At 37.9% G+C, this 14,141-nt stretch overlaps 1 protein-coding gene across 14 annotated transcripts in view; it reads left to right on the top strand.

The window, feature by feature from the left end:
• The window catches only part of MED12L (mediator complex subunit 12L), a 370,226-nt gene that overhangs the window by 23,370 nt on the left and 332,715 nt on the right, over positions 1–14,141 (top strand). For all 14 annotated transcript variants that reach the window (XM_031957753.1, XM_031957757.1, XM_031957758.1 and 11 more), the window contains one exon: positions 11,566–11,670. In XM_031957753.1, the coding sequence (XP_031813613.1) occupies positions 11,566–11,670 (105 nt within the window). The remainder of the gene's footprint in view (positions 1–11,565; positions 11,671–14,141) is intronic.

Raw genomic sequence — 14,141 nt, 5'->3', positions numbered from 1 at the left:
AAAAGAAATGTAAATGTATATGAATGCATATTCTGCAATGAAGAATATTAGATGAGGGATGCAGAGTCATCCACCTACAGCTTAAAGGATCATAAGAGTCCAATCAAGTCTGATTCTTTTGTTTTACTTGCTCACATTGGGCGGTATAAATAGGAGACCTAGGTTCCATTATTCCAAAGTTAGCACTTTTTCCTTTCTATCACACTCTTTGTGTCACATTGAGCAAGATTTTATATCGCCAAGTCCCATTACTAGCCATAACATGAAAGCTTTGACTCCCTCAATTGTCAAAGCCACCTTAGAACTATGAAACCTATTCTCCTATGGCTTTCTTAAATCCCATGACATTATTGGTAAGGTAAATGTTACTGTCAGTGGTATCATCAGTGCCCCAAACTGGATTTAGGAGATTGTCCAGTTAACTGAGCAGGACTTTAGGGGATGAAGTTTTTATAAGGCTTTGGTTAAAAATTCCAATTTCATTATATGATCTAAAGGTTCTCTCATTATGACCACAACCAAAACAGATACACAGGGGTTGGGAGAGTTTAAATAGTGGCTAAGCAATTAGGGGAAAGAGATCCTGTTCAAGTCTGTGGCTATAGGGCTTTTGTCTTCCTGACTCAGGCTCAGGCAGCTCTTTCACAAAAGATTTGTACCTTTGTGAATGACTAAAGGGTGTCTTGCGATAGAGCCATTAGTCACTGCCTCACTCATTGATGCTTGGCTTCTGAGATATCCTCCGATTCAGGCAGAAGAATGGCCATTGATCAGTTGGTGAGTGAGGTAGGTGCCTTCCCTTTCCTGTGAATTCAGAAACTGGTAGTAATCATACCATGGAGTGAACAGGATTTGTTAATTTCTGATTTGCTGCCGTCACTGGAGAAAGGGGAACAAGGATTTGTCCAGTTGGCTCTCCTTCTCCAAATTGGAGGTGGTGCCTGGTCACTGTGTTCATTTCTGGATATTAGATTTTAGGAACATATTGGTAGGCTGGAGAGTATCCAGAGAAGGGAACTTTAGGTGGTTAGGATCTTGAATTTTTGCTTTTTTAATCCTATGAAGATCCAGTAAAGGAAATGGAGATGAGTATCCTGAAGAAGAATGACTGAGGGAATGGATTTGGAAGGTGGTTGGCAATTAGAAGTTAGCTTTAAGAATTTTGAAGAGATGTCATAGGTCAAAAATTAGATTTATTCTCCTTGGCCCCAGAGGGGAAATCCAGGAGCAGATGTTGAGATTACAGAGAGTTGAGTTTAGGCTCCATGAAAAATTTCCTTATGAGCTGGAACTTTGTTGGGATTGTCATAGAGAGTTCTCGTTCAGGTCACTAGGTAGGTGACTTCTGAGAATTCTCAAATCTTCTCATTTTGATTTGGGGTTCCTGTGAATATCTATGTTCACCAGCTCCTCTTATTCCACAAAAAACTTGAGTTTCTCCTTGAAAAGACATTGTGCCAAAGTTGTGGGTGCCACATACAATTTGATTATTTTGCTGCCTTAATTAAGAGCTATAAGGAATATCATACACTATCTGGTACAAACCCTTAACCTTGCAAATGGGTAAACTGAAGTCCAAGGTAGTTAAATTATTTCCCCAAGGTATCTGGCATTTTAGTGAGCAGGAGTCACTTTTAAAATTAAAGCATCCACATTTATGTAGAACTTTCCAATTACAAAATATTTGCCCTATGTTATCTCACTTGATCTCTACAACTAAGTGAAGGTAGCTAATGCAAGTATTATTTTCCCCATTTTATGAATGAGTAAACCGAGGCACAAAGTGACTTGACTTAAGTCCTAGATGTATTAAGTAATGAATATGGCATGTAGATTTTTTCCAATTCCAAGTTGAGGGTCTTTATCTCTTCTCTTTAAATTACATAAGATGATTTTCAGTCTCTTGTTTTCTAGAGTTCCCTATTGTCAAACAGAAAACAATTTTTAAAAATTCAGTAAGTGTATAAATGCCTATTATGTCTGTTTCTTGCCTTAGGTATTGGGGCTATAAAAAAAAATGACCCTTGACTTGTAGGAAGTTACATTTTACTAGTAGAGGTTTCTGAACATCTGTGTGTCTACAATAATGAAATATAGATATGTGTGTGTTAATTCATCTTGTCAGGGGTCTGGCAGAAATCGTGATCCATGCAGTATCATTTTTTTTTTATGTGGGAAAATGAGTAAAAACAAACAACTCTTTCCAACCTTGGATCAAAACATAGCTCTTTTGCTTTCAAAATAAAGCTTTTATTGATATAAACACACTGTATGGTAAGAAGTGATCCAGAAACCAAGGATCATCTTGTGAAACTCAGTGTAAAAGTAAACATGTGAGATTTACAGATGAATATGGAATTTAGAGAAAGTCCAGGAGGACTCGGCTTTCTATGGATATCAAACAAGAAAAAAGGAATGGCTTTCCACCACTCAGAACATGTTGAACTTCAATCTAAGTGTGACATTTTAATGAGAAAAAAGAAAAATTCTCCTTTGGTCCCGATGTTCTAGACTTTGTAGAATAATCATGTCAGTAAAATGGCTAATGAAATCCACAATGAGTGGCACCCTGCAGAGAGAGCACAAGCCTACAAGTTAGAGGGCTCTGGGTTTTGACCTGTAGTTAATTTGCTACTAATTTACTTAATTTTTCCGTGTCTCAGATTCTCCATCTTTAAAGGAATTAAAACACTTCACTAGCTAATTGCAGGATTGTCAATGGGTCATTGGCTTAAAGTGGATAAAAATAATAGCATTTTTTGTTTTAAGGAAAGCTAAGCACTTTCCATGCTATCTTATTTGATCCTTGCAACAATCTGGTGAGATTGGTGCTATTGTGAACTCATTTTACCATAGGAGGAAACGGAATCTGAGCCATTAAACGAATTTGCCCAGAGTGGGACAGTTAGGAAGTTTCTGAGGTTGGATTCAAAGTCAAGTCTTCCTAACTTTAAAGTACAATAGTGTCTACTGCTCCACCTAGTGGTCACCTAGGGAAGTCCGATTATAATCACCAAGCACAGTGGTGCTCACTACTCTACCTAGTGGTCACCTAGGGAAGTCCGATTATAATCACCAAGTGCAGTGGTGCTCATTATTCCACCTAGTGGTCATCTAGAGAAGTCCGATTATAATCACCAAGCACAGTGGTGCTCACTACTCCACCTAGTGGTCACCTAGGGAAGTCCGATTATGATCACCAAGTACAGTGGTGCTCACTACTCCACCTAGTGGTCACCTAGGGAAGTCCGATTATAAATAATCAAGTACAATGTTGTCCACAGCTCCACCTAGGGGAGTTCTTCAATAAAGCATTTTAAACCCTTGTGGTAGTTAAAGGAGCAGTTAAATGGATCCTTGTTCAAATTCAGGCTTTTTGGTCACTTAACCTGTCTGGGCTTTGGGGAAGACTAGGTAGTCTTTTAACTTCCTTACAGACTTAGATCAGGTAATCCTAACAGTAGCCATTGTAACAGGAGCCCGAAGCAGATATTGGGTGAGAGCCCAGATTTAGAAGGAAAAACTCCATAAGTGTTAGAGGTATCCCATATTGGGAATGGTAGCTTTGGGAAGGGGAAGCTTCATTGTGGATAAGAAGGACAAAGAATGTGCTGGGCTTAGAATCAGGAAGAACAAAGTTTGAATCTTGAATCTCATACTTACTAGCTCAGTTTCTTTTCTAGTAAAATTAGTATAATAATAGGAACCATTTTAATAGGGCTTTTATGAGGATCAAATAAAATAATTGTATAAAATGCTTTATGAACCATAAAAACCATTACCATTATTGTTATTGTTGTTACTCCTGAGAGATGGTGAGTTCCCCTTGATTAGAAGTCTTCTAGTATAACCTGGTCACTTATCAGGTGTATTATATGGGGGATCCTGTTCAAGGTTCTATTGTTGTAGATGATTTTTGAGGTACTTTTCAAGTGGGACATTTTGTAATTCTGTAATATTGGCATCATAATATGAAAGATTTAGGAAGGGAGAAATATATATTGTCTATTCTAAATAGTATTATTTCTGACCCAGGGAGATCTACATTCTAAGTATTCTCAGAGACCTTACCTTCCGCTTCATTTCTTCCCCCTACAATTCCCCCAGTTTTTCTTCATTAAAGCAAGCAGAGACTTCTTGAGCAAAATGAGGTAAAAGCTAGTGTTTGCTGATATGGTCCTATGTGACCCAGGAAAAGTTAATTTTGTTCTGTCTGCCTCCAGTTCCTCATTTCTAACATGATTGGGAATATCAAATAAGATAATGCTTGTAAAATGCACCACAAATCTTAAAGCACTATATAAATGCTAGCTATTTTATTTTTTGTTATTGTTATTCAAAAATTGTTGTGTTAAGTGGTCCAGGCTATTGAATCAATTCCATGAGTCTCATGACTGTTTCTCTTGTTTGTGAGTATTGCCTCTGATTTATATGGGAAATTGATCTTTTGTATTTGGAATTGTCTTCATGGAATTTCAGTGTTTCATGAATTTTTTTCAAAGCCCAAACTCTGAAAAAGTGAAGTTTGGTATTTGTGCTTGGTTACATCAATTTTTGGTGTATTGGGAAACAGGTTGGCTTTGTAGTCTTGGATTTGAATCTTGGCCGGATTGAATTTACTCCTTGTGATCTTGAACAGGTCACTTTTCTGGGCTTTTTTCCATGTTAATAGAATTCAGATTTAATTGATGATCCCAAGTCTAATCCTAATTGCCCTTAAAAACAAAACTAGTGTTTTTTATAACTGCATAGGAAGGCTTATCGGATCTCTGAGCCACTGTTTCTCTTTGTACTGATTACAACTTCAGTGACTGGAGAAAGCTTGCCCATTTTTCCATTTTGAGCAATGAACTGTTCTGGAATCCCTCGTCCTCTTTCCTGGAGTTTCTTGCCATTCTGCTGCCCAAATACAGGACATTGCAGCCTAGATAATGAGATTCTTCTTGAGGCAAATGGGAATAAGAATCCGTGGTATGCTGATTTGGACAGTGGAAAGAGAGACAAAGAAGGGAAGGAACTTCTGAATCAAGACTTTTTTGTCCTCTTCCCCTCTGTAAAGATTTTGTCTTTTCTATTTGTGTTTAATTTTCTTTAAGGCAGCCCTATTTATTACCAACTCTTCCATTTATTTTTCCATTTGTTGCTCAGTCCTTTCTATGCCTCAAGTTTTAGAATTTTGCTGAAGTTTAATTTTTAGTTTTTTTTTCATTGCTTTATCTAGTTATCTAATTATTCCCCTCTCTCTTTCTGTTAAGTAGTCAAGTCAAATCCACCTTCATCTCCTCCCCTCCAACTTATTTTGCTTGGTGGTTTAAAAATTTTTATTTTCTGCACCTTTTTCTTAAAAAAATTACTACATTCCCTTTTCTCTTTGTGATTTCTCTTCTCTTTCTGTCTGTTCTAGACTTTTATTCTTTGATTCATGGACCCTCAATTTATTTATTTGTTCTTTAGTTTCTATATTCTTCATGGTATTAAATCTTCTAAAGTACCCATTCTGAGTGTTCCATCTTCTAAACAGTTTTGATGTTACTTGTCTTGTACATCTTTTCCCGTTCCCTTTTTCTCTTGTGTTCACTGTTTGAAAAACCAATTCCTGCAGGAGATAGAGAAGAAAGATAGATTACTCCAGGGTGGTAATTTTCCTAGGTCCCTGAGTTAGTACTTTGTGACCTTGATCTTTTCAATAAAATCTCCCTTGGAGTCCATGATCTCCCACTCTTCTGGGTGTGATTTATCGCAGGAGCTCTGATTTCTCCTCCTTCTGAGGCAGGATTCTGCCTGGGGAAGCTTAGCACTTTCTTGGAGATAGTCAAAGGGCCAAATCCTTTCAGATCATATGAAGAGAGAGGAGACTCTTAACTCAAGACAAGAGGGCCTTGAGACTGGCCCCCAAATTGACTTTTCATTGTTCTTATGAGTGATGACTGTGTCCTGGTGCCTCAGGTACTCCCAACTAGTCCCTTGGCTCAACTCCAGATATCCATCAGAATTTTTATCCTAGAGGAGCAATGCTGTCTATTGTTTCTCTGTTTAGCTGCTTCCTGAGAGCTGACATTTATATGAATAACTCTCAAATCTAGTAATAATGTTGAAAAAAATATGGTTGCAGTGAGCAGGATATAAGTATTAATAGGAATGGAAAAATTCATGATTCCCAAATGTCATTTTTTAAAGATTTATTAAAAATTCATCATTTCCACTGATATATGTGTTAAAAGTGTTTCAAATCATAATAAGTCAAAATTACTCAATAAGAAGGATTTCTGATTTCTAAACAGAGGTAGAGCCTGTCCACTTGGCTGTGAGTAATATCGGGGAAGTTTTTGCCTTGATTGGAGACAAAAAAGATGTTAGCTGTCATGTTGAATTATTGTTCTATCCATTGAACTGCTTTTCTATCAGGATGGAAAGGGGCCTGATAAACCACTTTTCTTTCTATTGTAAACCAGAAAAAAAAAAGACCCTATAGTGAAATAGTTTGGGATACAGTTGTATTGTGGGTCTTAAAAACCTTGCAGACCTGCAAATTTACAAAAAGCAAACCTGTGATTAAGCCTGAATAAGGTGGTAGGAATTTTCTTTCTTTCTTTCTTTCTTTTTTTTTAATAGTGTTTGGGATGGGGGGCCAAGGAGGAAGGAAGCACATATGCTACTTTCTAATTATTGGGTCATGCAATATCATGAGAGGAAATCAAAAGTGGAAACTTAATTTCCTATTTGTGTCCCCTTTTTTTCCTCCTCCCTTCCCCACTCCAATCTCTGAAAAACAGGTGCCTCAACTTCTGTCTTTTGACTCGTCAGGATGCTCATTTTAAATTGGGACTTTTCTGACATTATCACATTTACAAACTACTTTACATGTGTTTTCTCCGGCCAGCTCCATCAAGGAGACAGTACAAGTAGACTACTATCCTCATTTTATAGAGGAGAAAACTAAGGCTCACATAAGTGGCTTGCTGATGTCAAAGGTGGGATTTGAACCCCAACTTTCCTGATTCTAAGTTGAATCCTGTCCCCGCTTTATCGTCTTGCTCTCCCAGCCTTTTCTCCCTCTTGTAGGGAGCTGAAAGTAGCCTCAGAAACCTGTACCCTCATGAGGGAACTGAGACCCAGGGAGAGTGAATGATTTGTTGAATGTCACTCAGCTAATATGTAGTGGGATAATAAATGATCTTTATTAAATTAAGTCCTAGAATGTTAAAGCTGGAAGGAATCTTAAGCTCATTTAGGCTCAAAATGGAAGTCAATTGTGCAGTATTCTTTAATACTTCAAGGATTGGTGATTTCATCTTTCTTTCTCTCCTTACCTCCTTTCCTCTTCCTTCTCCTTTTCTTCCCTTCTCCTCTCCCACTTTCTTCTCTCTTCTGAGTTAACCCTGAGCAAATCATCCCTTGGTGCTCCAGACAGAAGGTGTCAACCCACACCAGTAAAAGGAGTTTCTCTAGCCAGGTTTTTTTTAGTGTTCTTTGGAGTAGTTGTTTGATAGTTGGGGGACCTGGGTTCAAGTAATTCCTTTGTCTGTGACTGTGCTGTGACTTTGGACCTCAGTTTTTTCATCTGTTGATTCTCTTTAACAATGAAATTATAGGTCTGATGCCTATTCTCTCTCTATCTGTCTCTATCTCTCCCTCTTCTCTTCCCCTCTCTGTCTGTCTCTCTCTCTCTGTTTTTCTCCAGCATGTAAAATTTTCTCTCTGAAGTAAGTAAAATTTATTCCTGTGTTGTGGATCTATTGGATTGACCCCTCAAATAATTCATTTGAAAATGTGAGATTTCTTTGACATGTGAGTGTATAACTCATTCTCTGGGTGAAGCAAAGTCTGAATGACCTTCTAGATGCTTAGAGGAGACTTGATTACCTTAGAGCTTAATTTCCCAAAACAAGATGTGTTTGATAACGGGCCAAGACAGTGGTCTGCCAACTTATTAGTAATAGCACACAGAATTAAATAAAGTTCTATGGCATGCCTCCAAGAGACCTCTGTTCACAGCTAATCCAGCCTTTTAAGTCTTGGACCGAGTGCTTATATACTATAAAATGCCTCGTTCTAGGACCTGGCAAAATTTCAAGATGGTGGCTGTGGCTGGGCCCATTATTGATCTTATTTTTAAAGCAGGTGTTCTCCATTCTGGGATGAGTGGTAGTGTCGCTGCTGGTGTCAGGATGGCCATTTGGTGTGGGGAGAAAGAGTGAGTGTGATTGTAAGAAAAGACTTATCATCTCTTCCCTTCCTCCTCTATCCGAGGAAATCTTGTATACTCTTTGTTCTTAGGCCTTTTACCTTCCCTTGTCACAGCTGGGTCAGTGAGGATGCCATGACCAGGGAAGCTGTGTTTCAAACTTAAAAAAAAAAAAAAAAAAAAAAAAGAGGCTCCTTTGAGTGTCCCCTAAGGTTCAAAGCATCATAGCTAGTAGGACCGGAGATCAGAAGGTTCACTGCTCGACCCAACCTTAAAGACCATTCAAGTAGAATGTGGGGTGAGGCTGTCTTGGAAATAAATGGGCTCTTCCTCACAAGGTGTCTTCCAGCAGATGTTGAATGTTCACTTTTTGGTTATGTTGTAGGTAGGTATGGGTCAAACAAGATGAATGCTGGAAGTCCCTTTCTATGGAAAATTCTGGGATTCCATGATTCCATGATTATCTCATTTAATCACCTAATTTGACAGGAATATGAGATCCACTGTGATGAAAAGTCCTATGGCAGTCAGTAACAGAAAGAATATGAAACTAGTTTTTTTTTTTAAATTAAAGCTTATTTTTTCCAAAATATGCACCGATAATTTTCAACATTCACCCTTGCAAAACTGGTGTTCCAAATTCCACCCCCCCCTTCTTTCCACCCCTTTCCTTAGATAGCAAGTAATCCAGATATATGTTTAAATGGGTCTAGTTCTTCTATACATATTTCTACAGTTATTGTGCTGTGCAAGAAAAATCAAAAAGGAAAAAAATGAGAAAGAAAACAAAATGCAAGCAAACAAAAACAAAAAAGTGAAATTGCTATGTTGTGATTCACACTCAGTGCCCTTGGTTCTCTCCATCACAAGACCATTGGAACTGGCCCGAATCACCTCACTGTTGAGAAGAGTCATGTCCATCACAATCGATCATTGTATATAATCTTGCTCTTGCCGTGTACAAAGATTTCCTGGTTCTACTTACTTCCCTTAGAATCAGTTAATGTGAGTCTTTCCACACTTCTCTGAAATCATCCTGCTGATTGTGAAAGCAAGTTTTTCAATTCCAAATTCTGGGGCCTCATGAAAAATTAGTAAATATAGCATGTTCTGTGCTAAAAGGAGGAAGTACCACTAATTTTTTTCCCATAGATTTTTATTTTCAAAATACATGCAAAGATAGTTTTCACCTCATTGTTGAAAAGAGCCATGTCCATCAAAATTGATTATCACAATTTTGCTGTTGTTGTGTACTATGTTCTCTTGGTTCTACTTACTTCACTTAGCATCAGTTCATGCAAGTCTCTTCAGGCCTTTCTGAAATCAGCCTGCTGATTGTTTTCTAAAGAACAATAATATTCCACTATATTCATATACTATAACTTATTCAGCCAATCTCCAGTTGAAGGGCATCCACTCACTTTCCAGTTCCTTGCCTTAAAAAGAGCTGGAAAGTGCCATTTCTTTAACATAAATGAGATTTATTAAGCAGTGTTTTAGTTTCTTTGGAGTTAGATTTCAGGAAGAACTTGGGCTCAGAACTATTGTCATGGCTTAGAAACAAGAGTAACGAAATTTAATCACAGCAATGCAAGTTAGGCTATTCCATGTGATTCCTCTCCTAATAGTATTTCACATAAAATAGATGGTACACAAAGGTCAGAATGTTAAAGAAAAGCGCATTTCTGTCTAATGTTGCATTAGCGTGATTTGTTTTAGAAGCGTTTATTCAGGATGTGAAAATATGAATTTTGTAAGACTGCCAAGAACAATGAAATTTGTGATGAGCAATCTGCTGATCAAGTCCTGGTTTGTGCCCGGATAAGTGGTACCAAAGGGCAGACTTTAAATGATATTGAATTTTATGAATTGTCAAACATGGGGAGAGAGGAGCAGAGAAAGAAAGAGAGAGGAGGAAAGAAATGGAGAGGAAAAGACAATAGGGGGAGAAAGAAAGGCAGGAGGGGAGGGAAAGAGAGAAAGGGAGGAAGGAAGGAGGGAAGGAGGAATTGGGATAGATACTGAGAAACAGAAGGAAAATTTGAGAGGAGGTGGGGGGGGAGGGGGCGGGAGGAGGAAGGAGGAAGGCAGATCAATTGAGCCAGTTCTTCAATTTGTCAAATAAATAATAAATAGTACCAGTGTTAAAAAGATGTCTTGCTTGGCCCTGGAATATAAAACACCAAAATATTGTAGTTTCCTTTCTTAATCAGCAAGCATTTATTAATTGCCTACCAAGTCTCAAGCATTGGAGATATATATATATATATACACACACACATATATACACACACACAAAGGCAGAAATGAGACAGAACCTTCACATGGCTTATGTTCTATCAAGGGAGACACCCCACACATTATAAGTACCCATATCTCCACAAAATCATTTTCTGGGAAGATAGCATTGGTCTCTGGGGCACCAGGAAAGATCTCAAATAGGATGAGATGTCACTCGAACTGAGCTCTGAAGAAGACTAGAGAATCCAAGAGAAGAGGGAGGGAAAGTCGGCTAGGTATGAGGGACAGCTTGTGCAAGGACACAGAGAGAGTATAGTGGCTGGGGGTTCTTTAAACCAAGAACAGGAAGATGGTCAGTTTGATTGTAGTGTGTGTGAAAGGGAAGGATGTGCCATGTCACAAAGGAAGGCTGGAGCCAGGGTGAAAGAGCTTTCAGGGCCAGAAGGATTAAGGAACAGTTGCATTTCAGTGGGCTTCTTCAAGGAACTCATATTGTACATCATGACATGGTTAAATAAATAAAAAATACATGCAAAGTCAACTTCAGGATGGACAAGGGAATGCATTTACATCAGGAAAGGTGATCATGTATTAGGTGACATTTGATTCAACGTAGGAAGTCAACCAGGTCAATGATTTTTCTAGTAGCTATGACCTTATATGTGAGTTTATTCTCCATTGAGATGGAGAATTGGATTTGAAAATATCAGAAGTCCTCCCTGGCTTTAACATGCAGTGATTTTCTTTGTGGTGCAGTGAAAAGAACAGTGGTTTGGGAGTTGGGGAACCTGAGTTTGATTCTCACTTTTGTCTCTTACTGTCTTTAGGACTTTGACCAAGGTGCTTAGTCTCCCCGAGTCTCAGTTTCCTCATCTACACAGAGAGCACACTGGGTTAGGTGTTGTAGTCTGCATCTGTGATGTTAGACTTCCTTTTTCTCTTTATTTGGAGTAGCCCCTTTTCTGTTCTTTCATTTTGCCCTCTCTTCTCTTCTCGGACAAGCCTAAATGTAGACATTATGAAGCAGCACAGGTTCATATGTGGAGGTGTAAATTCAAGTTTTCAAAACTCGATTTTAAAACCTGATTTAAAAACTTGATTTTAAAATCATGATTAATGAATACCTTCTTTAAAAACAGGATGAACTCACTGCAGTGAATGTAAAGCAAGGCTTCAATAATCAACCTGCTTTCTCTGGTGATGAGCATGGCTCTGCTAAGAATATTGTCATTAACCCATCCAAGGTAAGGCTCAGTCTTTATCACAAGCATCTTTTCTAAACTATGAAGTGTGCAGAATTCCATGTTTAGATGCACTATTAAGTTTTGGTCCAGGCAAATAAATGATTTTTTATGTCCTAAGAATATATCTGTCTAAATTATAAAGGGGCTGTGGTTAGTTCCACGCAGTGAGTCTTGTTCTTCAGGTGAAAGCATGTTCATACAAAGTAGTGTCTCTCAAGCCCAACATGACCATTTTGGGAAATATAATTGCAAGAAGTAGATAAGCAGATAATGATTTCATCTTAGAAATTTAAAGAAATGGTTCTTGATCCAGATTAAACAGAAATGTTTCCCTGAGTGCTTATATTGTATAATTCATATTTATACTAACTTAAAATCTTTTGATTCATAGTGACCATGTAACTATGGATTCTACTTCTTGTGATGGATAGCTCTAAGGTTACAAATTAGTAAGGACTCCTAAGTGGTATCAATGGAGGGGGAATACCAAAGCTGGGATGGAATCACACGTTTAGAACAACAACATAAGAGTTCAACAGAGATTAAGAATGCTTTTCAGAGGACTGGTCAAGCCCCTTTACCTGATAAGAAGTATTTATTCAGTTTCGGTTGATTGCAGTTATATTCCTAATTATTAAAATGCCATTGCCAAGAAGGGAAACTGTAAGAACCATCATATTGAGATTTCTGGCACTGAAATACCTTGGTCTGTTTAAGCTTTTTTATTCCCTGCATCAGAAAAAGTCAACTTTGTTACAGTCTCAAAGGTTAACCCTTTTTGCTGGCATTTGTGCAGTGGATAGAGTGCCTTGCCTTATGTCTGGAAAACTCACTTTCCTGAGTTCAAATCTGGCCTTAAATCAGACACTCAGACGCTGGACCAGTCACTTAATCCCATTTGCCTCAGTTTCCTTACCTTAAATTTCCTTAAATGAGCTGGAACAAGGAAATAAATAAACTGCTACAGTATCTTTGCCAAGAAAATCCAAAATGGGGTCATGAAGAGTTGGATACAACTGGCATGATTAAACTGAATGAGTATTTAATATTAGAATAATGCTTTACTATTTCATAAAGTGCATTCATTCTCTTGATCTTCTCTGATCCTTATGAGACTGGTGGGTTTACCTTGTTCCTCCAGAGGCTGAGACAGGTACCAGAACTTGAATGTGGATCAGGGTATACTGACTCTGGAGTTCAATATTCTTTCTAGTATGATGGTTTTTGATTTCACAGTGTCAGTCTCCCTCTCTCCCCCTGCCCCCAATATGATAGTAAGGCTATTCATATCTGATTGAGAAACAGATAATGACAAAAACCTAAGCAACCGACAAGCCTCCCATGGATTCAGTTATGCTTGTCACTGAAATTATATTCTTAACTCCCAGCTGCATATGTATTACACTTGAAAAATAGCAATCACTATCGGTGCAGGACAATATTTTCTCAGCTTACAGAAGGTAAAGTTGCTTATTTTTTATACTTAAAGAAGCTGGATATCTTGTTGGAGTTAAATAGTGATCCAATTGGCAGTTGCTGACCTGTACAAGGATTTATAAACTCTTTAGGTATAATGCCCAACGGAACCTTTAAGGGGTCTCTGGGTCCCCCTGGGTTAGAAATTGTTGTTTTACACACTTTCCTCTCCCTTCATTCCTGCCATTTTGTTGTTTCTGAGACAATTCTTTTAGTTGTTTTTTTTTTTAATAAATTCTAAATTGGAAGAAATAAACACTTGAAATTAAATGTCAAAAATCATACTTTGGACTCTTCCTCATACTCTCTTTAGATCTTCTACTTCCCAGAAAATGTTGCTTCCTACGGTATACATCTGTTCAGAAGGTTTTCATAGGACCCAGGATGCATATACAATTATACTGAGTTCCATTGGTATTATTAGGTCCATGGAAGAAAGTGTAATTATAAAAGCAAACAGCCCAAATTTTAATCATGCACTAATCAAAAAGGATCAAGGAACACCTACTTCACATCTTCTTAAAAATTGCTCTTCTTTCATATTCAGGTAGACAGATTTAGCTAATTGCTTACACCTGTACACCAGGCTACAGACTAAATATTTATTGATTCATGAACATTTAACTCAGATGATAATTCATCTTTTAAAAATTATGCTTACTCTTGCTGCACAGTTAGGGCTGTTAAGTCCTATTGGTTGTCACTTCCTGCTGTGTCTTGGGACACTGGGAGGGACTAGCCTACTTAGAAAAAAAAAAGTAATAGGTAATGGAGAGCTGCTTAAAGAGACTTCTTGGGAAAATTGAAGGAAGTTTATATTTTTGTTGTTGTTACTGTTATAGCTAACCTATTTGGAGTTTTTTGGGGAAGAGATACTGAAGTGGATTGCTATTTCTTCTCAAGCTCATTTTATAGATGAAGAAATGGAGGTGAATAGGGTTAAGTGCCTTCTTTAGGGTTTGAGGCCATATTTAAATTCAGGAAGATGAGTCTTC

This window comes from Sarcophilus harrisii, chromosome 3, assembly GCF_902635505.1.
Source record: "Sarcophilus harrisii chromosome 3, mSarHar1.11, whole genome shotgun sequence".
Classification (NCBI taxonomy): Eukaryota; Metazoa; Chordata; class Mammalia; order Dasyuromorphia; family Dasyuridae; genus Sarcophilus; species Sarcophilus harrisii.
Note: the sequence above shows the minus strand (reverse complement) of the source record. Positions and strands in the feature narration are given on the sequence as shown.